Raw genomic sequence first — 22,690 nt, 5'->3', positions numbered from 1 at the left:
CGCCACCGCCGCTCTGCCCGCGGCTCCGGGGGGCGCCGCCGTGCCCGCCTCTGGCCCCGCCCACCGCAGAGCCCCGCCAATCAGCGCCGCACGCCCCTCCGCTGGGCCACGCCTACCGCGCGGCTCCTCCAATCAGCGGCGCCTCATTTAGGCGCGCCACGCCCCCGCCGGTAGCGAACGCAGCGCGGACACCGTTCCCTACCGGACACGACCGGCGTGCGCATCCCCTAGCGGGCCGGCGGACCGCGCGCATGGCGGGGCCGGTGCCCGGTAACGGGGCGCGCTGCGGGGCGGTGCAGGGCTGGGGGCGCGTTCGCCGCGTCCCGTCCCGCTTCCTGTTCCAATTCCATGAAAAGAAAGAAAATAGACAGCCCTTCCCTTGAGAAAATCTGGCTGCGGGAGAGAAAAAGGAGGAAACCATCTTTGCCCCGTGTGAGGATCGAACTCACGACCTTCAGATTATGAGACTGACGCGCTACCTACTGCGCTAACGAGGCTCCTCGAGAATGGCCCCTCTGCGCACCGCTCTTGTGCCTGTGCCTCCGCCTCCCTGCTCATGTCTTCACCGCCATTCCCGGGCTGCTGCCTGAGAAACCTCTTTCTTTACAAAAATCTCCTTTTCTGCACACGTTTTGATTGTTTCACTGTTTTTCTCCCTCCTGTTCGTTCTTTTCCCTGCTTTTCTGCCAGCCAGACCTCACATTTTGTGCTAATGGCTCCTCTTTCCCACGGTGTTCTGCAAGAAACATCTTGGGTTTTGTCTTTTTTGTATTTTTTCCCCCCATTCTGGAAATGGCTCGTTTTTATTCCATGTTATTCTGCAAAACAGCTGCAGAGTCCTTTGGGGTTCCTAAGCATCCTCATTCTGCTGGCCAGGAATAGACCATAAGGGCTGCACTGCCAACAGGCTTGCAGGGAAATAAAGTTGCTTCCACATAATTAACAAAAATTAGAGCCAGCCTCATTTGCTGTGGAGAGACGCTGTTCAGCTGGGATTTCTGCAGCGGAATGAGCTCTCTGCTCTCAGAGAGTGCTCAGCACAAGAGGGTCCCCAGTGATGCTGGCTGAAGTGCTGCCCTGAATCCTAATGGAGGGGCCTCACCCTCAGCGAGGGTCCCACGGCTGCAGTCGCCATGACGATCCAGCAACAAATCCCCAAACTGGCAGAAGACGGGAAAACAGAGATTTAATTGATGCAGAAAGTCTAAGAGCATCGCCCACGAGAATCGCTGCAGGGAAGCTGCTCTGCAGAGCAAGGAGCTGGCAGAGGAGGAAGGAGGAATAGACCTTTGGACACCATAGAATTCCACCAGTGGTTTGGGTTGGAAGAGACCTTAAAATCATCCCATTCCACCCCTGCCGTGGGTGGAGACACCTTCTACTATCCCAGGCTGCTCCAAGCCCTGTCCAGCCTGGCCTGGGACACTCCAGGGGCAGCCACAGCTTCTCAGGGCCTCCCCACCCTCACAGGGAACAATTTCTTCCCAATATCCCACCCATCCCTGCCCTCTGGCAGTGGGAAGCCGTTCCCTGTGTCCTGTCCCTCCATCCCTTGTCCCCAGTCCCTCTCCAGCTCTCCTGGAGCCCCTTTAGGCCCTGGAAGGGGCTCTGATGTCTCTCAGGAGCCTTCTCTTCTCCAGGTGAGCATCCCCAGCTTTTGGAGCATTTCCCTGGCTCCTCTGGACTCTCTCCAGCAGTTCCACATCCTTCTGAAGCTCAGGACTCCAGGGCTGGACACAGAGCTCCAATGAGGTTTCATGAGAGCAGAGAAGAGGACAAGCATCACCCTCCTTGTCCTACTGTCACCAGACCAGACAAGATTCTTGAGTTTCCCAAGGATTTTGCCAAGGGTCTGATGGGTAGCTGTGGTTGTTGGGGTCAGAAAACCCTGCTTCCCAAGGCTCTGGATGACATGATGAGTCCAGGCTGCCTGGCTCATGGTAAATAACATTACTCCAACCCTGGAGTGAGTAAATGCTCGGCTCCTCCCAGGCTGAACCGCTGCATTCCACCCTCTGACTCTGCCCACGTCCAGGATGAGGTGTCATTTTTAGTGCTGTGCTAATCCTCTGGGGCCTCAGTGATGGACAAATTTAGTGCCCACAGTTCTGATTACTTTACAAAAAGCTGCTCCAAGTATCTAAACCAAGGCACATGGGCAGTGAGTCATGTAAAACAAACATGAAATCTTTGGAAAAACGGCCAGGGCTGTTTTCCACCTGTAGGGAATCACACGGCTTTTCCTACATGTTCCATTATGCTCAACTGGTAATTAAAGGTTCTGACACAGCTTTCAAAGGCCTTGTCATGTCTGTTTGTCTAGGAACTGATGGATTCGTGGAGGGGACAGGGGAAAGTACTGCTGGCAAGGGATTTTCGTGTGAATGAAACAAAAGATGTCCTGGGTGACATTGCCTGGAGCAGAACCACGGCAGTCAACAGCACACACGTTATCCCCTCTTTTGCCTTTATATTTTTACCTGAACTTTATTCTTTCTCCTTTTCCACTGGATGCTCTTGCTGCTTAATCACCCGACAACCTTCTCTCCTTTCCCTCACCCACCTGACCCCTATAATTTACCCCACAGTCTTGGCTCTGTGGGTGCTGAGCCACATTTCTCATCTATCAGACTTTCCCTTGGCCCATTGACCCCCTTTCCAGTCCAAGCCAGCAGAAGGCAGGACTGGAAAGGGCTGTGATGGACAGCCCATCACAAATCCATGCCAATTCCCACGGAGCTCCATTGCCCCGTGCTGATTTCCTCCAGATGAAGAAGGGCAAAGGGAAAACTCTGTCCAGCAGTGTCCCCCTCCATCCCACACTGATGTCACCCAGAGCCCAGTAAAACCTGGAGCAAAGGTCCCAGTGCTCTGAGTGGCCAAGTTTCCCCTTCTAATGGGATTAATTCCCTCTAGAGTGAGGGAATCCCAGCCCTTCATCACATCAGAGAGGAGAAACAATGGCTGTCTCCAATTTCCAGTGCTGTTCTTGTGGAGCAACACACAATAATTTTGGAGCCAAGGTCCTTGAGGCCCAGAAGGTGGAGACCTGGTGGGCAATAGTGTGGTTATAACTGAACATCACCTTCAACTTCAGTCATCACAGTCTAAAACTGCTGCTTTCTCCCCTATCTTACCAAACCCATTATCTGAATCAACCAGCTTTGTTTGTGGCAGTAAGGAAAACAGGAAAAGTGCATTATCATCACCAGCCATCCTCTGTGGCAGTGTCTGAGCACCTTCCTTGGAGAACAGTCTCCGAGTAATGGCCTGGAGCTTTGCATTGCTGCTGTCTCAGGCAGGCAGCTCGCAGCCCTTACCACAGGGCTCTTGAAAAAGGATGTAGCGAGAGGGGAAATGTTATTGTTTCATTTCCCCTCAGCAATTAAGGAGCTGATGCAGCTCTCGCTGTAGTCAATTAGTCTTCACGCTCACTAAAGGGCTTTGGATGGGTCCCAAAGTTAGTGTCCTCATTTTCTGTAATCCTGGAAGTGTTTACGCCTTCCCAGGCTCCGAGCAGGGATGAGCCAGCCGATGGCATATCCAGCCAATTATAACCAGAACAGCGAGGAGAGAATGATTTATTTTCCATTTGGCAGGAGGGACAGAAAAGCATGGCAAGGCAGGCGGAGACAGATGAACAAACCCTCTCTGCAAGCCCTGTTTGCCACAGAGAGTTATTTGCAGCATGTTTTTTTGGCATGGGCCTGCACTGAGATTTCTGCTTTGTAATAAAAAGCAAAGACTTCTCCTGCCTCCTAAAGAACTGCTCCCTTCCTTGGCAGGAGGACACATCAAAGTGAGAATATCCCAATAGAAAGGCAGAGGAGTTTTGCTTTGGTTTTTATAATGTGTATATTTTAAGCTGGAAAACAGCTCTTCTTGTCCTGATTTCCCACTTCCTTGCTTTCTCTGTGGACATTGATCTCACCAGATTTTGCAGGATAAACACCATTAGACAGGCTGGGCTCTTCAGGGAAAATCAGAGCACCACAGAAAAGCTGCTGATGGCTCAGGAAGTGCTTACATCCTTCTGCTTTAGAGCAGAGCTCAGTGCCCTCTCTTTAATTGGCTCCCCACTGCCAGAGGGCAGGGATAGATGGGATATTGGGAAGGAATTCTTCCCTGGGAAGGTGGTGAGGCCCTGGAACAGCTTCCCAAAGAAGCTGTGGCTGCCTCATGCCTGGAAGTGCCCCCTGGACAGGGCTTGGATAGTGGAAGGTGTCTCTGCCCATGGCAAGGGGTGGCACTGGATGGATTTTAAGGTCCCTTCCAAACCCAAACCTTTAAGATCACTTCCAACCTTTCAACGCCAAACATTCTATGACTCCTGGAGGATCATGTATGATCTTTTTTCAATGTGCTGTCCTTGCCATGAGGAATCAGTCAATGTAAAGGCCGTGAGTGCCTGGAGTCACCCAAGACATCACAGCACTTCTGCCACAACCAGTTCCTGTCCCTCCAGCCTGAACAATTTCATTCTGTTCAACACCTGAAGCAGCTCAGTTGGCAGAAAGATTCTCCTGCTTTGGAAGGGTCAGGTGGTGTTGGGTGCTGTTCCTGGGTGCTGATCCACGGTTGCGCAACCCCAGGCAGCTCACAGAACATCTCAACGTCAATGAGGAGAATGTTTACTGCCCCACAGGCAACGTAGTACTCAGCTAATATTTGAACACATGAGGGGATTGCTTCAGTCCTAGGAGTATCAAAAATCAGGGGAAGACCTTGTTACAAGCTGTGTTATTCCATAATTTCCCTGCTCTGCCTCCTGCACTGTCATTGCTGCTTTGCCAAGATGTTATGGATTTTCTGAGTGAAAAGCAGTACACAAACACAACTCACCGTCACTTACACCAACTGATTCACTGTGTTCTGTCCTGGGAGCAACATCTCCCATTTCAGACTCGATCCTGGAGCCAAGAGCTGTTTGCTGGAACAGCAGGAACAGCAGGAACTGATGTCAGTCACGGTGCCCGGCAATGATGTCTTGGGCAATCCTTCGTGCAGGGGGAGTGCAGTGAGGTTTTTAGCCAAACATTCTACGAAAATGATTTTTTTGTGAAGATATTGCACACATCTGTGTGTTAGCTTGGATTTACCATCCAAAAAAATAGAAAGTGATATTCCAAAAGACAGTTTTGTGTTCCCACTAAGGAATGGGCTCAGCTGTTGTTAGACCTCAGAGAAAACCCACCCAGGCAAAATGTGGGGCTTCTATCTACTTTCGCTTCTCTCAAATTACACTTTTCTACCCCCAAAACAGATATTTTGCCATTCTCACCACTTCTTCCTAAAGTTCTCCTAACTCAGAAGGTGAAATTTGAAGTGCGGGAATTTGTTCTTAAGGGTAGCCACCATACTGAAGCAAATTTCAGATGAAAATTTCCCAGAAGGGTTATTTTAAGGCACAGCAAACAATTCTCTACGGTTGGATTCTGCCTGAAAATCTCCAATAGCAGCTGGGTAATGGCTGCACACTTAAAAGAAAACCAAGCCCACATTAATCTCGAGCTGAGCTGGATCGATAAGAACAATTTGTGAGAAAAGAACTGAGGGGAGGTATTTTAATTCAGGTTGAAATGCAAGTTATTGTCAGCACAGTGTCCTTCCTTTTATTTTATGGGGCTTTTCTCTCTGTGTTCCTGGTGAATTTAATACTGCTGACAGCTGCTGAGCTCCCAGCCCCACACACTGAGTGCTGTCTTCCAGGAAGGGTGCAGCACTGCAGAGGAACAGCTTCATCTGTTCCTTGGGGGAAAGAAAAAAGCCTTTTCAGTCTCGTTGTACCAGAAAAATGAGGGGATGATTTATTATTCTGAATGTGAAATACACTTGTTTCATTGTGAGGCAGCTCATGTGGGAAAAAAAATAGGAAAAGTGGGAGTTTTTCCCAGGGGAAATGATGTGAATATCAGACACGGTTTGGAGCCAGTGTTCATACTGGATTTTTAACAAAAAAACCACCAATTTAGCCTTGTGGAAGATAGAATGGTTGGGAGAACCTGTTTTGCCTTTTTTTTTTTTTTTTTTTTTTTTTGCTTAGTATTTAGTCTGGTGTATTAGTGCAGACAGGAGGATCTGAGCTGGAATCCAAACCCAGCCTGTGCTCTAACCTGCTTTGTGAATTTGGGAAATCACATCTCCTTTGCCTCACACAAAACTAGAGCTGACAGGGATTGTAGGGGATTATTTACCCCATCCTTCTCCCTGAGATCAGAACAATTCTCCCTGAATTCTTCAGAGCAGATGTTTTACTAATTTCTTGTTAAATAAAAACATCCAAAGGTGATTATTCCCTTTCTTTCCTAGGGAATTTCTTCTGGTGCTCAACAATTCTTACCCTCAGCCCAGTCCCTCACTTCTATGGCCTTTTCCAAGCTGTAAGCTCATTATTTCTCATCCTGCTCCTGCAGCACGCAGGGAAGAGCTAATTCCCTCCTGCTCTGCAGAAACCTTTTGCATATTTGAAGACGATGTAATGTCCCCTTTGGGTTAAGTCTCCTGTTCCTCAGCCTAAATGCTTTGTAAAGTGTTCCAAGGCCAGGATAAAAATGCTCTGCGGCTCCATTTTTGAAGGGCTCCGTTCCAGCGCTGTCGCCGAGCCTGGAGCCAAAGCATTTTCCAAAGCAGCATTTTCTCACCAGGGATGGGGAGCTGTGCTGAGGCAGAGCTGATCCCAAAGGCTATGTCCATGCTGTCATCCCAACTGCTCCTAACACCTTCCTCAAATCCAGACTCGCCAACTGTCTGTGCTGTCGACACGCAGACAACGGGCGAAGGCTGAGCTGAGGAGGGAAAGGTCAGGAGAGTCTCGGCGTGGATCTAAGTTTCCTTCTCACAGTCTCTGCGGATTATTTATGAGAGGAACATGTGATAGCCCAGCCTGTCAGCAGATACTCTGATTGTGGCTCTCCCCAAGCACCATATGGATGCTTTCAGCCAGAGCTGCAGCCCTGCTAACAGTCGGTGTGTGGATGCAAAGCACACGGCACACGGAGCCCCGAACTGTCAGCCCTGACACCAGGACACACCTGAACAGCCTAAAAATAACATTATGTGCTTCCACCGGGGCTCATCCTCCTCCCTTCAGCCCTCAGACACAATTCTGAGAGCATGGTGGAATTTCCTCAGCCTGGAAAATGTGTTTTTTTAAATAAAGAAGTGTTCTGCTGATGCAAAAAATTTGGGATTGCTGGCTTAAGTTGCAGATGTATCAGTGCTCTGCTGGTTATCCATGTCTCTCCTGCTATGCCTGGACAGTGATGTGATGGACGGAGCAATCACACACCTTAGGGCTGCATTTCCTTGTTAGTCATATCTTTAATGGCCTCATAATGACAGGTCACAGGAACTGCATGACCCTGAATCACAAAATTAAGTCATGAGCCCTCATTCCTTTGTGTGAGTGCAAATTCACTCCGACTTCAATGCATCGCTCCAACCCAAAAATACAAAAAACACTGATAAATCTCTAAGATGGTTAGAAAACTGTCCTTCCGCCTTTACTCCTAAGGACAATCCCAGTCACAGCTCCTTGTCCCTTGGATTGTACAGTGAGATTGTGTTGCCCTATTGCTGCAAAATCATTCTTAAATTTCAAAACACGGCGCCGGGAACGTATGTGAGAGAAAGAGAAAGAAAGAGGGATGCAGCTGAAAAGCTCCAGCCAACAGCTTGTGTCAGAAAGCTGCTAAGCAGGAAACAGTTGGGCAGTTTTACTCACAACGTGGTATCTGTGACTGAAGTTGTGATTTAATCAATTCCTCACAAACTGCATGAGATCAGGGGGGTGCCTTCCAAGAGAACTGCAGCACCTGCTCCTAAAATGTTGTTCTTTGAATGTGAACTCTGCCACATATCCATGTCAATGTGAAGGCAAACTGGTGACAGACCATTGAACTTGCACCTCTGCATGGAGTAAAGTAAAAAAGTGCTTAAGTGCTCATGTTGAAGGGGATATTGTGGGCCACTCCAAGGAGGTGACAGCTGTGTGTTCATGGAATAACAGAATACCAGGTTGGAGGGGACCTCAAGGATCATCTAGCCCAACCTTTCCTGGCAAAAGCACCACCTAGACAAGACAGCTGAATCTTGAAAGTGCCCAAAATTGGGTAATCCACCACTTTCCTGGGGAGATTGTTCTTTTTTGTTGCTGAAGGGGAACATGGCAGGGCACTGAGGCAGGCATGGCTGTGTGTCACTGAATGAGAAACACAGCCTGGCACTGAGGCAGCCATGGCTGTGTCACTGAGGACAAGAAGACCTGGCATCAAGATGGTCATTGCTGTGTCACTAAGGAAGAACACAGCCTGGCACCGATGTGGCCATGGCTGTATCACTGAGGAGAACATGGTGTGGCACCGAGGTGGTCATGGCTGTGTGTCACTGAGGGATACAGCCTCACACTGAGGTGGCCTTGGCTGTGTCACTGAGGAGAACACGACCTGGCATCGAGATGGCCATGGCTGCGTCACTGAGGACAACATGGCCTGGCACCAAGGTGGCCACGGCTGTGTATCACTGAATGAGGAACATGGCCTGGCACTGAGGCAGCCATGGCTGTGTGTCACTGAGGAGAGCACAGTCTAGCACTGAGCTGGCCATGGCTGTGTCACTGAATGAGGAACACTGCCTGGCACCAAGCTAGCCATGGCTGTGTCACTGAATGAGGAACACTGCCTGGCACCGAGCTGGCCATGGCTGTGTCACTAAGGAGAACACAGCCTGGCACCGAGCTAGCCATGGCTGTGTCACTGAGGAAAACAGGGCCTGGCACCAAGGCAGTCATGGCAGTGTGTCACTGAGGAGAACACAGCCTGGCACTGATGTGACCATGGCCGTATCACTAAGGAGAACATGGCCTGGCACCAAGGCAGTCATGGCCATGTCACTGAGGAAAACATGGCCTGGCACTAAGCTGGCCATGGCTGTGTCACTAAGGAAGAACATGGCCTGGTACTAATGCGGCCATAGCTGTGTCACTGAGGAGAACATGGCCTGGCACCAAGGCAGTCACGGCAGTGTGTCACTGATAACACGGCCTGGCACCGATGCGGCCATGTCCGTGTCACTGAGGAAAACACTGCCTGGCCATGGCTGTGACACTGGCAGGAAAACACTGCCTATCACTGATGCGGCCATGGCTGTATCATTAAGAACACTACCTGGCACCAAGGCAGTCACGGCAGTGTGTCACTGATAACACGGCCTGTCACCCATGTGGCCATAACTGTGTCACTGAGGAAAACACTACCCTGTCACCGAGCTGGCCATGGCTGTTTATCACTAAGGAGAGCCCAGCCTATCATCGGTGCGACCATGCAGAGCGGTAACACCACCAGATCACTGTAACATCCACACTATGACCCTCACACAGCAGCCCCACAGCCGCTTATCCCTGAGGGGGCGAACCGCGGCCATGGCGGGGCTGCCCCGGTGCCACACTCAAGATGGCGGCGGGCGGTGCGGGGCGGTGCGGGCGGGGCGGTGACGCGCGGTCAGCTGACGGCCGGGCGGCCGTGGCGGCGCGGGGGGCGGGCGCCGGCACTCGGAGGTGTCCGCTGCCTCCGCCGCTGCCGCACAGCCGCCGCCGGGCCCGGGCCCTGCACAGCGCCGCCATGCCCTCGGAAAAGAGCTTCAAGCAGCGCCGCACTTTCGGTGAGAGCCCCTTGGGAGAGACGCGCGGCGGGGTGAGGCCTGTCGGTGCTCCGCGGCTGTGGTGGGGGGATCGCTGAGGAGAGGAGGGGGCTGAGGGCGGTGGGAGATGTGGAGATCCCCGGGCGGCTCCTGCTCTGACACCCCGCCGGTGTGTGTCCTGGCTTGCTCGGGGATGTGAGGAGTCAAAACCCGGCCCGTGGTGCGGGGTTGTTTATCCCATCCGGCGGTTCGGGACAGGGGGGTTTTGTGGGCCGCGGGCTGGCTGACAGCCCTGCCCTGCCCGGCTGAGCTCTGAGCTGAGACAGGGGCTCGGCCTGAGGAGATCTCTACATGGCATCATCCATTATCGACTGCAAAACTCGCAGGAGCCTGGAAACATCCCTCGGCGTGTGTGCCAGGAGCTGGGCCTGCCCTTCCCCTCCGGTGTCTGCTCAGTGTCCGGCGGAATTAAAGCTCCGCTGGCAGCGGGGAGAGCAATTCTCCACCCGGGCCGGGGCCTTTTTGTGCCTCTTGTTTGGCTTGTTAAAAACCAGCAAGGCATCCAAAAGAGCTGTGTAATAGTGATGGCTGGGAAAATGAGATTAGTAGTCGTTTTCGAGAAGGAAGAGCCTCGATATAGAGCCGTGCCAGGCTTTCTCTGTGTGTGTGTGCACAGAAAAGGGCTCGGGGTCTGCCCGTGTTGTTGTGTCACTAAAAGAGGCTGAAGCGCTGCGAGGGTAACGCGAACTGGCAGCGTAACCTATTTCTGCGTGAACTATAAAAATCCCCTACGCGAGATGGAATGGGTGGAAGTAATTGATCCAGATTTTCCTTTCTTCCTCTGCCTTTGGGTTAAAGTCAAGCTGCTTAAGGGAGCTTTGTGATAGATGTGCCCACCCTTTGCCTTTGCCGTTTGTGGGTAAATGTAAGCTGGGGAGGATGTTGGTCTGACAGAAGTCTGTGTTTATTGCCACCCCTTTTCTCAGAGCCTTCCCAAAGTGTTGTTGACCCCCTGGCCTGTCAGCAGGCTCTGTGGCAGGTATTAAGTTCAGCTAGGATGGCAGCCAAGCAGTTGCCACTGCAACTACTGTCGTCAGAGAACAGTGTTTATCTGTGCCTGGCTGGGGCCTGATTTTGAACATGCCACACACAATAATCTCCACGATTTGCCCGGTTTATGTTCCTTCTACTCCGGGGAGTTGTGCTGTCAATAACACTGCTGTGAACAAAACCTGTTCCGGCTGAAAAAGTCAGTGCTTTGCCAGGTGGATGTTTGGTCTCACTCTCTCCACATATCTTCTGTGTTTAATCTTAAAAAGTGTTTTAACTCGGTGGAACTCGGTGCCCTTGAAGCTGGGCTGGGGGAATGTGGCTGGGGAATGTTGGGGTGGCTCTCAGGTGAAGCCTTGGCGTTCTCCTCGCCTGAGTTTTTCTGCTTGATTCACCTGCAGCTTCAAACGGTGATTCACGGGAGCTGCATTCCTCGCCAGGCTCGTGAGGAGGATGTATTCCAGTATTCCAGGGCCACAAACACAGGGGACTCAGGGATGTTATTGCTGAGTGTCCTGCCATTAGCATTCCAACGGGGAGCTGCCCTAAGTGCTCCTCTCCCTAGGGCAGGTGTGTGTCCAAGCCGTGATGCAACGCTAAATCATCTCTCTCCGAGCTGTTTGGCACCTGAAAAACAGCCTGGAAAGCCCCGTCCCGCTGAAAAAAAAAAACAGAGGGGATAAAATTGAGTTCACCGAATCTGAAAGTAGGCAGGGGATGACACAGATGAGGCAGCCCCTGACAACAACCGGCCTGTTTACTCTGCCTCGTGTACTTTAGCCCGGTTCGTGATATCTGTTCTATTAATATTGCTGCTGTCTTGAGGAGAGGTGAACTTTATCCTGAAAACTGGCACGGGAAAGTGGCAAAAAAAAAGGCGTCGGGTCCTGCAGAGCCTCGGGCAGCTCCCGCAACAATGGGTGCGGCCGAATCAAAATAAAACCTGGAATTCGGTAACGCGAGAGCGCTCAAGGAAAGCTGATGCTGCCAGCCTTGGGCCAGTCCCGGGGCTCGAATAATTGTTGACCATTTCCTCTTCTGGGACCTGACAGAAATAGCGCAGGGTATTTTAGTTTGTTAACTCGGGTTGGTGTAATTTGAGGCCTTTAAACCATGTGAGGTTAAATGTGTGTTTTAGTGGGCAGAAAGCGAGGGGGTGTGGGGAGGAAAGGATGTGCTTTAACACTTTCTAGGAGTGCCAGGCAGGTGCACACAGCGCTTGTCACCTTGGCTTAAGGAGCAGGGGATCAGCTGTCACAGGAGAGGTTCACTCCTGAACAGTGCTGGCCCATTTGGAAATTGCTTTGCCTGAATTTCCTCCTCTGGCTTTTCCTGACACGTGGTCCCTTCTCTTCAGCGCTGGAGAAATAAGGAAATAACGGCATTAACTGTGAATGTTTAAACAGATTTTTTTATTATTTTTTTTTAATCCCTTGCAGAACAAAGAGTGGAAGATGTACGACTGATTCGGGATCAGCATCCCACTAAAATACCAGTAAGTCCAGTTCTTTTATTTTTTTTTCCTTCAATGTCCAGTCTTGTGGTTTTTTTCAGCAGTTAGAAACCTGTGGAAGAGCTGTCCCGAGGAGACCAAAATGAAAATGTGGCTGTGCCTGGATTTCAGGGGCATTTCTCACAGTTTTTGTGGTGGAGCAAGGTGCACACAGGGGCTGGAGGATGTGCTGCTTCCGGAGTTCTGCAGTTTGTGTGTTGTAACTAAAAAACACACCCAGCAGAACTTTGAGATCCTCCTGAGCACTCAGCTCTTCTCTCTATGGTTTTTTTCTCTGAATTAAAGAGTCTTCAGGGGCTCACCAAGAAGAGTAGACCCGAGTGTAGAGGCAGATTTGCTCATCAGCCTGTGCTGAGAAGGACAGAAATGCTTTTCTCCTGGGAATGGACCTGTGCTTGGGTCTCCAGGAATGCTGCTGGGCTGTGCAGCTCACATTGATATCATCCCTTACCCTGCCACTCTTCAGCTGCTCAGCTCCTAAAGTTTGTATTTTATTTTACTTGTGGCATCCTCAAAAATGCACAAGCAGAAGGCATGGATTGTGTTCTGTCACTGATGAATTCTTCAGCAGAGGGAACTGAATGGGACCCTCAGCCTTGTGCTCTGTGATGAGATTTGGTGACCCCAGTGTGTGGAAATTCTGCTGTGAACCAGCTGCTGCCAACTGCCCCCATTTCCTGAGCAGGTTCACTGGCAGCAGCTGCTGTAGAAACAGAAACCGAAAGTTTTTTCAGCTTTCCTTGGGTTTTAAACTCCTTCAGCCTTGGAGCTGCCAGTGCTGCTTCCCTGTGCAGCTGGGCAGAGGAACAAGGAACACTCCACAGCAGGGATTTTCTGACTTTTTTTGGAAAGTTTCATTTTCCCAAAAGGCGCTTTCCTTGCAGATCTGTTTCCTGACAAATATTGCTTTTTCACTCACCTTTCAGAGACCACTTAGCCATAGTCCCCAGGTTCTGTGACCACAGACTGAAAGCCAGGGATTTATGGCAAAACTCTCACTTTAAGTCAGCCATGGACAGGTTCCAGCCAAATATTCAGAGGTACCCTAAAGAACTTGCTGGAGATGTGGTGATGCAAACTCCCAGCTGGGATCCCTGGAGTCTTGCTGGGCCAGTCACTGCCTCGTTATTGTCATTAGCACTTCTGGATGAGATAAGGTGGCAATGTCACATTTAGATAATAAATCCCTCCTTGTGCTGTCAACATCCTCCAGTCTGCTGTTAGAAATACCTCCTGCTTTAAAAATAGTGGGGCTTTGTTACCCAGAATGAGCCAGCATTTATTTCAGCTGATGTAAAGCTCTTTTTGTGGTAGAATTCAATCAGCTTCTCTTCACCTGTGCAGCTTTTTAAGAGCAACACAGCCAAGACCCCGTGAGGATGGAAAAGATCCAAGGGGTTGGTGTCACGTAGCTCCTGTTGACTGGAGATCAACAAACACCACATGGCCGTGGAAGCAGGAGCACACGAGTTCTGAGATCACTCCTTCAAAGCAGGAACTACCCTCAGTTGCTGGGCAGGGTGTTCCTTAAATTGGGAAATCTGCAGTTTCTCTGGATTAAGGGGTTATTACACAGCAATCCTTGGCAGAGTTGCTGGTTCCTGAACGTGCTTGAGGAAATCTTCTCCTCAATTTGGAAGTGGGAGGGTTTATACCCCTTCCAAAGGAGCTTTTTCTCATGTATTAGAGGAACCATGGGAGGTGAGTGGAACAGCAGAGTCATCTGGAGTGGTAGTTCTTAAAGAGAAGACCTGAAACTGGAGAAAATCCAAGTGAAAACTGCTTGATCTGACAGATTTTTGTAGCAGCACAAACCCCTGGTCGGGCACTGCAGTGTGTTAGAGGGGAGTGGGCTTCATCTTTCCTTGGATTTCCTTGTTGCTGGGTAATTCAGTGCTGGGTTAAATGACTGCAGCAAAGGAACTCTTCTAAAATTGCACTGAAGCTGTGGATGTGTGTTGTAAAATCCCTGTGTGTTACCCCTCTGGAAAAAAGAACAGAGAAGCAGGTGAAGATAATTGATTCTTGTGGAAACACAGAATTGTTTGGGTTGGAAAAGCCCTTTAAGATAATTAAGCCCAACCATGAATTGTTGATTTTCAGATTGGAGATGTTGCATTGACAGATGAAAGGAAATGGAGCTGGGAGGGGAGAGATGAGGGCACCAGACACTGTTCCTGCCTTTCACACCTTCTGCTTTTTGTGTTTCTTCTCAGGTGATCATTGAAAGGTACAAGGGAGAGAAGCAGCTTCCAGTTTTGGATAAGACCAAGTTCCTGGTGCCAGATCATGTCAACATGAGTGAGCTCATCAAAATTATCAGGTAATATTGCTGGGATTCCAGTGTGAACTGATCAACCCTGGACTGTGATACTCTGTTAATTCCCCCTGTGCACTTGGGAGGTCTGAATGGAAAATTCATCTGATGAGCACTAGCACAAATCCAGGAGAAAGTGCTTTTCCTTTTGCTGGAAAAAGCCCACTCTGAAGAGAGCTGGGCTGGTAGTCTGCTTCCAAGAGAACATTCCCAGAGCTGTAGGAGGGAGTCTGGGGCTGTGAATTCTTGTCTGACATGGGTCCTCCTTCTGCCCAGGGCTCCAGCTCTTCCTGCTTGGCTATTTTGGGATTCCTCCTCTCTCCTGCCACAGAATCCCCCTTGGGAGTGGCTGCTCTTCCCACCCACTGGGAAGGGGAGTTTGGTTGGGAGCCAGAGCTCTGCGGGGATGCTGTTGGCATCCTTTGGGAGCTGAAGTTTCCCTCAGTGACAGCACTGAGGACTGGGAAACACCAGCTCAGGCCAGACTGTTTCTGCCCTGGCTGTTTGCTCAGCTTACAGGAAAGGCAGAGGGAAACAGCCTTGAGTGGAAGTTGTGTGGTCAAAAACTGTGGTCAGAAGTTCTGCCAGAAGTGCATCTCTGCTGGCTCAGCAGCAGGGTTTGGTGGGGAAGGGTTCTCCAGTGGTAACTGGGAAATCAGCAGCAAACCAGAGCTTGTTTTGTGATGGTCACACTGCAGCAGGAGCTGGTTCATGGAGCCCACGGGCTGTGGGGCTTGTCCAGGGTGTCCAAACAAAAACTGTCACAGGCAAATCCCAGCTCCTACAGGAGGAAGGGCTTTGGAGACAGGAACCAGGTTGCTTAACTCTTCCAGAAACTCTTCCAGAGTTTCTCAGGAACGTGAAAGGCCCTGGGCAAAAAGATTAACTGCAGGCTGAAGGATTTTCCCACCTTTTTTTTCTCTGGCTTGACTGTTAATAAATAACTTGGTACCAGCCAGACTTGGGCCTCAGCCAGCTCCAGTGATGCACAGCAAAGCCCATCCTTCCCAAACCTTGGAGAACTGCTGCCTTTCCCCAGCCTGCTGTCTCTGGAGTGATTAGAGCCTGGCTTTGGAAGGGTCCCTGTCCAGGGCTGTGCTTGGGGAGCTAAATAAATCCTTGTTTCCAGCTGCTGCTGACCCTCAGCAGCGAGTGGAAGCAGCAGGAAACTCTTCTGATCTATTCTCTCCTTGCTTTGGTGGCAGCTCCACTCTCCTGAGATGCTGTTGCTCACTTGGTTTATCAAGTGGGAAGAGAGCTGCTCTCTGCAGACCTGCTCTGCAGGAGACAGGGGAGCAGAAACACCCATTTCCCCTGAGCTGGAATGATGAGGGGAAATCCAGCCATCAGCTGTTTCCTGTGCCAGGCAGTTTGTGCAGCCTGTGGCTCCTGCCCTTCCCACCAGGCTTCTCCTGGGAGGGATGGAGGAGGAGAAGGGAGTGAGATGCTCTGAGGTTAAACCCAGGGCCGTTACAGAGCTGGTGACAAAGTGAGTTTAAAAGTTGCCCAGGGTTTGCAAGGAAGCTCTGCCCATCTTTCCCAATCTTCCCAAGGATCTCTGGGTTTTCATTCCAGTGAGCTGCAAGACAAAGGTTCTGGTTATGCCAGGGGGGCTTCTTCCCATTTCCTCATTTAATGCCCTTCTGGAGTGCAGCTTTTCCCCTCAGTGAGGGCTCTGCCAGTGGATGCACCTGCCTGGATTTAGTGAGAAATTCAGTCCAGTTTTGAGGGTTGGGTGGGGACACACAGGGAAAGGTGCCCACGACAGAGCCTGGAACAAGATGAGCTTTATTTAACTCCTTCACCCCAAACCTCTCCCTGCTTCTCTGCTCTGACCTTGCTGCTGTCACTGAGGACTGTCCCTTGTCCGTCTGTCCTCTGTCCCCCTCTCCCCTGCCCCCTCCCCAGGCGACGCCTGCAGCTCAACTCCAACCAGGCCTTCTTCCTGCTGGTGAACGGGCACAGCATGGTGAGCGTGTCCACGCCCATCTCCGAGGTCTACGAGAGCGAGAAGGACGAGGATGGTTTCCTCTACATGGTCTACGCCTCCCAGGAGACCTTCGGAGCAGCAGCTTCTGCCTAGGACACGCCAGAGGCCCTAGCCTAGGATTTGGGTTGACCCTTGGCCATCACCCCCACTCTTCCCCACACACCCCCCAGGGAAAGAACCGGATGTCACCTCTGCTCTCAGTCCTTAGCATAGTCTTGCTTTTTAGCAGGTGTCTCATCTCACCTTGCCTTGTTTGTGACTATTAAACAGTACAGACGAGCACCTCCAGCTTTGAAACCTGCCCTAAATAATACTCCACACAGGCACATTTACAGGTCTGGACCTGATGAAAGGAGCTCAGTTGTGCATGTGACACTTGCAGAGAAAGGGACACTCGATTTACTTTTAACGAGCAAACAGGCACCAGGGAGGAACTAAAGGGTTTCCTGTGAGTTTGTGGGAAAAATCTCCCTACGATTCCTTAAATTTTTTTGGTTTTAAATGGGAAGGTTTCTCATGAGAGCAAATGCGTTTTTAATGTTCCAAAGGGGAGCTTTTTTTTCTTCTGCAGCTCCAATCAGACTCGTGTCAGCGCTGCAGGGAGTTAAGGCAAGTGCTCGGGGTGAGCTGGGGAAGGACAACTCACTTTGTGTCTCCGGTTTTTGGGCACCGCACGCTCAGGGGCGGTGCCGGTTTCTGGAATACTCATATACCAAACACCACAGCTTTATCGTAGTTTTTAGAAGTGTCTAACTGTAAAAAAAAAAAAAAAAAAAAAAAAATACACACCCAAACAGGTAACACTGAAATAAACTCCAGTCTGTTACAAATTCCCAATCCCTGTGTGTTCATCTGAGCTGGCTTCCAGTGATCCATATAGGATCAACGCCCTTAGCCCGGAGGAATCGGGAGAAGCAGCAGCAGCAGCTCAGGGCCGGGAGAGTCGACGAACAAAAGGGTTTATGGCACGGCTGGAGGCTCCTGGGCAGGGAGCAGGCTGTGCAGAGGGCAGCTCTCCCGGGGGACAAACCTGTGTTTCTCTAGTGCTGTCCAGCGAGGGCGTGGCGGTGTCCCCGCGGTGTCCCCTCGGCTCTGGCGGGGACAGAAGCAATACTCCAGCGCCCGGCACCGCGCGGTGCCTCCTCCACTCTTTGCATGCATCTCCTCCTTCCCGGGGCTCCCCCTGCCCCTTTTTTATTGTCCTTTTGTGTTTTTACTCCGACGTGAACTTTTCGATGCAGCTTGTTTCTCTTGTTTAGTTCTCTGTTCGTGTAAGAACTCGTTTAACTCATTAACTGACAACTGTACTTGTAATTTACGACGTGATCGACTGATATTCCTGTACAAATGTTGCTTTTTTAAAATTAATACAGTGCTGATATGGATGGATTACATCCCAACTTAATTCCGGCTCGTGTGGTTTATTCTTAGGCGTTTTCACAGCAATATAATTATGAAGGAATTAAAAATAATTCCCTGCTCCTGCCAAGCTGGAGAAGCCCCCACACAGCTGAATCCCTTTAAAATGAAAGCCAATGCCAAGGGATTCTGTTTAACTCTTTATTTTCCATACATTAAATTTACTCAGATAAAAACATTCTAAAAATGTACAATTTAACTTTTAACAAAGTATAATAAAACATAAAAATCCCAATACCAGAATACTTGACATTTACAATTCAAAATCAAATTAGCTGAATATTAAATATTTACAAAACTATTTAAAATATTTATAAAGTTACATGCAGAATTTGTAATACTAGAAGTGATCGAAGTAAAAGAAATGGCTCAAATGGAGCAGGAATTTCCTTCATTCCTAATGGAAAGTTATGTCCAAGAGAAGCTGTTAATCTGCACTTGAAAACACACAGGATTTGCTTTCTGCTTCAGTACCAACACAGTTCTTGTGTACATCAGGAAAAATTTCAGGGAACAAATGGGTAATTCCAAGGGTTTATTACAAGAGCTGTGGGGCCTCAACCAGCCAAAGTGATTCCTACTCTCACAAATGCTCCATTCCGTGGATTTTTGTCCAGATTTGCTCACATTCATCCCATTTACAGGTGATCCAGACTATCCCAACCCAGCACTCTGAGGGTCCTCCTGGCACAGCTCTGCTCCCCTGCAGGGTTTGGAGGAGCTTTGCTGTGCCTGGTGCCCCAGCCTGGCCCATCCTGGGTTATCTCTGCCTGGCAAGGAAATGGGATTTGGGGGGATGGCCAAGGCCTGCTGCTGGACTCTTACTTTGGGAAGTCTGGTGCTTAATTTGCCAAGATTTAATGACTGTGGTATGAAAAGGTTTCACAAAAAGCTGAGTGTGACGGAGCTGGTTTGAGTAAAAACCAGGTCTGATAAACTTTAATAACGGTTCAAATGTAGTTTCCAATAAAAGTCGGGTAGAACCCTCTGATCAGTGTTTTGGTTCCCTCTCCTCCCTCTCTGCTCTCCCCATTAGGGTTGAGCACAGAATATTTATTAATGCTTAATTTGCAGGGTGAGGAGGAGTTTGCTGGAAATTCTATCCTATTTTGAGTCTTTCCATCAGCAAATGGAAAATGCAGCTGGAGCTGCACCACCTGCTGCTCCCTCCCCTGGGAAAGGCTCCTCACTGATTCTCCTGCCCCTGCAGGGAGATGGCTGGGGATTCCCTTCCCTTTTACACTGAAAAATCATTCCCATTCCACAGTGAAATCCACCTAGAGAACTAATTCTTTTTATACTTGCAGGACAAAGATAGGGCTAAATAACATTCTTTTGAAATCTCCCATCTTTCAATGTACAAAAATAAGGTTTAAGAACTGGGTTCCTTCAGGCAGAGCAGCTGGAACTCTACTATTCCAACCCGAGCTGCCTTGCTTTTTTTTTAGGGGTAAAAAGATGGATTTGTGCCTTTTAAGAACAGATCAAGGATAATTTTATGGAATTAAGGTGCTCTGTTGGGACTTACCAACTTTGGTTGTTCTGGGTACAGAGTGGAGGGTGTTCACTGGCAGGTCTGAAGCCCCAACTCACTGGGATTTGGGGAAGGCTCTGAGGTTGCTGCTGGCTCACCAGATTTTCCTCTCGGACACTCGTGTTGCCTCCAGGTCCTTCTGGATTGGATTTTACTCCAAACCCAGACCTGACTGTTCCAAAGTGTCACCCAAATGCAGCCGTGAGCCACGGGAAGAAACATCAGCCTTGACTTGACACAAAGGAAACAATCCCAAAGAAAGGAATGAAACAGTTTGCTGGAAACATCAGCCTTAACTCTACACACAGGAAAGGATCCTAAAGAAAGCTCTGGAGAAAGGAATGAAACAAGTTGCTGGACAGAAGTTCAGTTTTACAGTCCTTTTGATATGATTTTTTTCTGTGATGAAGATCAGACACAACTGTGTCCAGCCTTGGGCAGTAAAACAAAACTGGTACAGAAATGACATTTTTTTTTTGCTGCTGCTGCTGCTTTTTTTTGCTGTTTCAAGAGGGTTTTGAACACTCACATGTGTGTTGAAATACAGTTTCTTTAAATACAATTTTAAAATACTGTTTAAAAAAAGTGAAAAAAAAAAAAATAACAACAATAATAATAATAATAATAACACTAAGTTTGGCTTTCAGCACATGTTCCAGGCCACTGGAGAGACCCTCAAAGCTGCAAATAGTAAACATGGAACTGCACGTTTTCCTTGGGCATGATGCAGTGGGACAGACTGTTCCTACCATTGTCTCGAGCTCATTTAAGGCAAAGTAAATTGCATTGTCAGTTTTCATCCCTTTAGTGTTGTAGGTCTGAAGGTTGTTCATGGGAACACAGGGAACGTCCTCAAACGCAGGCAGAGCCAACAGGGAGCGGGAGCTGGGCTGGGGATACACAAATCAGGGGGTTCTTATTGCATAGCAATAAAAAGGATCTTTGTTTGTTTGTTTGTTTAAACCAACTGTTCTGCAAATTCAGATTCTGGATCCCTCCTTGGGCTGGGTTTGGTTCTGCCCACCCACATTCCCAAAGCTCTCCTGATGATCCCTTGAGGCTGAGACTGCCCTTGGAGAGATGGGAACACAGAGATGACCCAAAATGTTCCTTTCCTGTGAGCACAGCCCAGGAAGGGCTGAGCTCCCCCTCCTCTCACAGCCCCAGCTCCTGGGGCAGCTCTGCACAGCTCCAAACCCTCCTGCTCCCAGAGGACTTCCCGAGTCTCACTGCTCCACTACAAATCCTATGGATTCATCCTGGTGGTAAGGGATACCTCCAAGTGTAAACAAGGCTTCAGACTTTAAAGGTGTCTCTCAAATTACAGGATGCAAATACCTCTCTGTCAGACACTTTTACAGAGGAGGCCTCACCCATTTAATGCCGTCACATTCCCAGGGGGGGAGCCATGAGGATTAGGATCTTCTTTCAACCAGACAGGACCAAAGTGTTTCAAATTAGCAGTTCGAGCTGGGTTTGGCTTCCTCTCGAGTCCTAATTTAGATTTGTCACCCACAAATGATGGACTAAGTAGTTAACACCAAAGCTACTCATCTACAACCTACTGCAACGAAGGAGGCCGACAAGAAATCCTTCCAAGTCTTGATAATAATGAAGTTTTTTACTACCTTTTACATGTTTGACTCCCACCACTCCTGAATCCTGGGGTAGGAGCCAAAGGGTATTTTATATAAAGTAAAGCAAAAGCTTATCAACTCTGCTGCCAGAGTTCTTAGTTTGATTTTTTTTTTTTGATTTTTTTTTTTTTTTAGGATGGTTTAAAATTCATTTACAAAAGCAGAATAATAAGGTTTCTGTGAAAGAGACCTATATACAGTAACAGGACGTAAAGGTTTTGTGTATTACAGGAAAATATCCTTGAAGCCTTTATGACTCTGGAGTCTCTGGGACTTGGACCCTTGGAAACTAAGTTTATTCCAGTGCTGGGAAGCCAGCACTAGTAGCTAGTAACAGGTGAGACAATGAAGCACGAGTTTGTTTCCAGAAGGAACCGAAACTGCCGTGTGTGTTCTTTTGGAAGGGAAAAGAGAGACTTTTTAGGATTTTTATTGTGGAATTAAGTCCCGTAAGCCTGCTGGTGCCAATTTGTAAAGGTTGGAACTTCTTTGCCTCTTGCACTGGTCTCAGAGTGACACTGTCTGCTAAAAGTGCAGAAAGCTTGAAGAGTTTTACATTCTTCTGTAGTGCAATCCTTAAAAATCCCAGAGATTAGTGCCTGATCACTTTTGAAAAAAAGTAGACATTTTACCTAGCCCAGGGGTGCCAATGTCCTTCTGCCCACTCCTACCTTCCACCTCAGAACAGAGCTGCCCTGGAGTCAGGCCTTTCACCTTGGAAAAGTCCCATTGTGGCAACGTTCTCCAGCCAAAAAAAAGTACAGGGGGATGTTGTACTTCCAGCAGGAACTGCAGCTGGCCAGCTCCACCATCCATCCATCGGTCCGAGGACACGGAGTCAGGAGTTCCAACAACAAAAGCTTGAATTTGGCAATCAGAACTGGGTTGGCTGCACCCCCTAAGCTAGATTTTCTACCTAGTCTAATAAAGTAAAGCACCTTTGGATTAAAAAATACATTAAGCTTAAACAGCAACTGGACGTCTCAGTTTTGCAGTTCGATCTCCGTCGCTCTCCATGGCTTGACAGCATCGTGGTGCCGGGGGGACACCTCAGTCTGTGGAGTCCAGGCTCTCCGAGGGAGGGGCGTACTTCAGCCTGAACGTACCTGGGACAGGGACAGGGACACAGGGTTACACATCAGGCACCTCCCAGGGCTCCCCAAACCAGCTGCTTACACCTGGAATGTGTGTGCGTTGGAGCTTGGGTGGGGATGTAGGGCTGGCGCGGCTTTTGTTTCGTGGAAATCGCAGAATCCCACAATGGGTTGGGTGGGAAAGGACATTAAAGATCACCCAGTTCCAACCCCAGCATTTCCACTGGCCCAAGTTGCTCCAAGCCCTGTCCAACCTGGCCTTGGGCACTTCCAGGGATCCTTGGGGCAGTCTGTGCCAGGGCCTGCCCTCTCAGGAAGAGTTTCCTCCCAATATCCCATCTAACCCTGCCCTCCTTCAGCTTAAAGCCATTCCCTCTTGTCCTTCTTGTCAGTCCATGCCCTTGTAAAAAACTTGCCAGACTTTAAATGGGAATTTAATTAATAAAATTAAATCCAACTTAAAAAGAGATCAGAGCCTGCTGCATTTCTGAGGTTCTCCC

At 49.3% G+C, this 22,690-nt stretch overlaps 2 protein-coding genes across 3 annotated transcripts in view; one reads left to right on the top strand and one right to left on the bottom strand.

Annotated features, from left to right (window-relative positions):
* Nucleotides 1–9,536: 9,536 nt before the first annotated feature.
* Nucleotides 9,537–17,911, top strand: MAP1LC3B (microtubule associated protein 1 light chain 3 beta). Its single transcript, XM_083870104.1, has 4 exons — nt 9,537–9,657; nt 12,126–12,181; nt 14,416–14,522; nt 16,425–17,911. Exons 1-4 carry the CDS (start codon nt 9,618–9,620, stop codon nt 16,597–16,599), a joined length of 378 nt encoding a protein of 125 aa, XP_083726230.1. The 5' UTR covers nt 9,537–9,617; the 3' UTR covers nt 16,600–17,911.
* ZCCHC14 (zinc finger CCHC-type containing 14) overlaps nt 17,023–22,690 on the bottom strand; it is a 50,511-nt gene continuing 44,843 nt past the window's right edge. For both annotated transcript variants that reach the window (XM_083870102.1, XM_083870103.1), the window contains one exon: nt 17,023–22,202. In XM_083870102.1, coding sequence (XP_083726228.1) covers nt 22,147–22,202 — 56 coding nt within the window. In that variant the 3' untranslated portion in view covers nt 17,023–22,146. The remainder of the gene's footprint in view (nt 22,203–22,690) is intronic.

The sequence above is a fragment of the Zosterops lateralis genome (assembly GCF_965231275.1).
Source record: "Zosterops lateralis genome assembly, chromosome: 12".
NCBI lineage: Eukaryota > Metazoa > Chordata > Aves > Passeriformes > Zosteropidae > Zosterops > Zosterops lateralis.
This window is presented reverse-complemented; position numbering and strand designations above follow the sequence as displayed.

What these genes read in the sequence shown, in the direction of transcription:
- MAP1LC3B (XM_083870104.1), top strand. Translation starts at nt 9,618, where the DNA reads ATGCCCTCGGAAAAGAGCTTCAAGCAGCGCCGCACTTTCG. An exon ending in CAAGCAGCGCCGCACTTTCG is followed by an intron (nt 9,658 to 12,125) that starts GTGAGAGCCCCT and finishes AATCCCTTGCAG; the next exon opens with AACAAAGAGTGGAAGATGTA. An exon ending in GAGCTCATCAAAATTATCAG is followed by an intron (nt 14,523 to 16,424) that starts GTAATATTGCTG and finishes CCCCCTCCCCAG; the next exon opens with GCGACGCCTGCAGCTCAACT.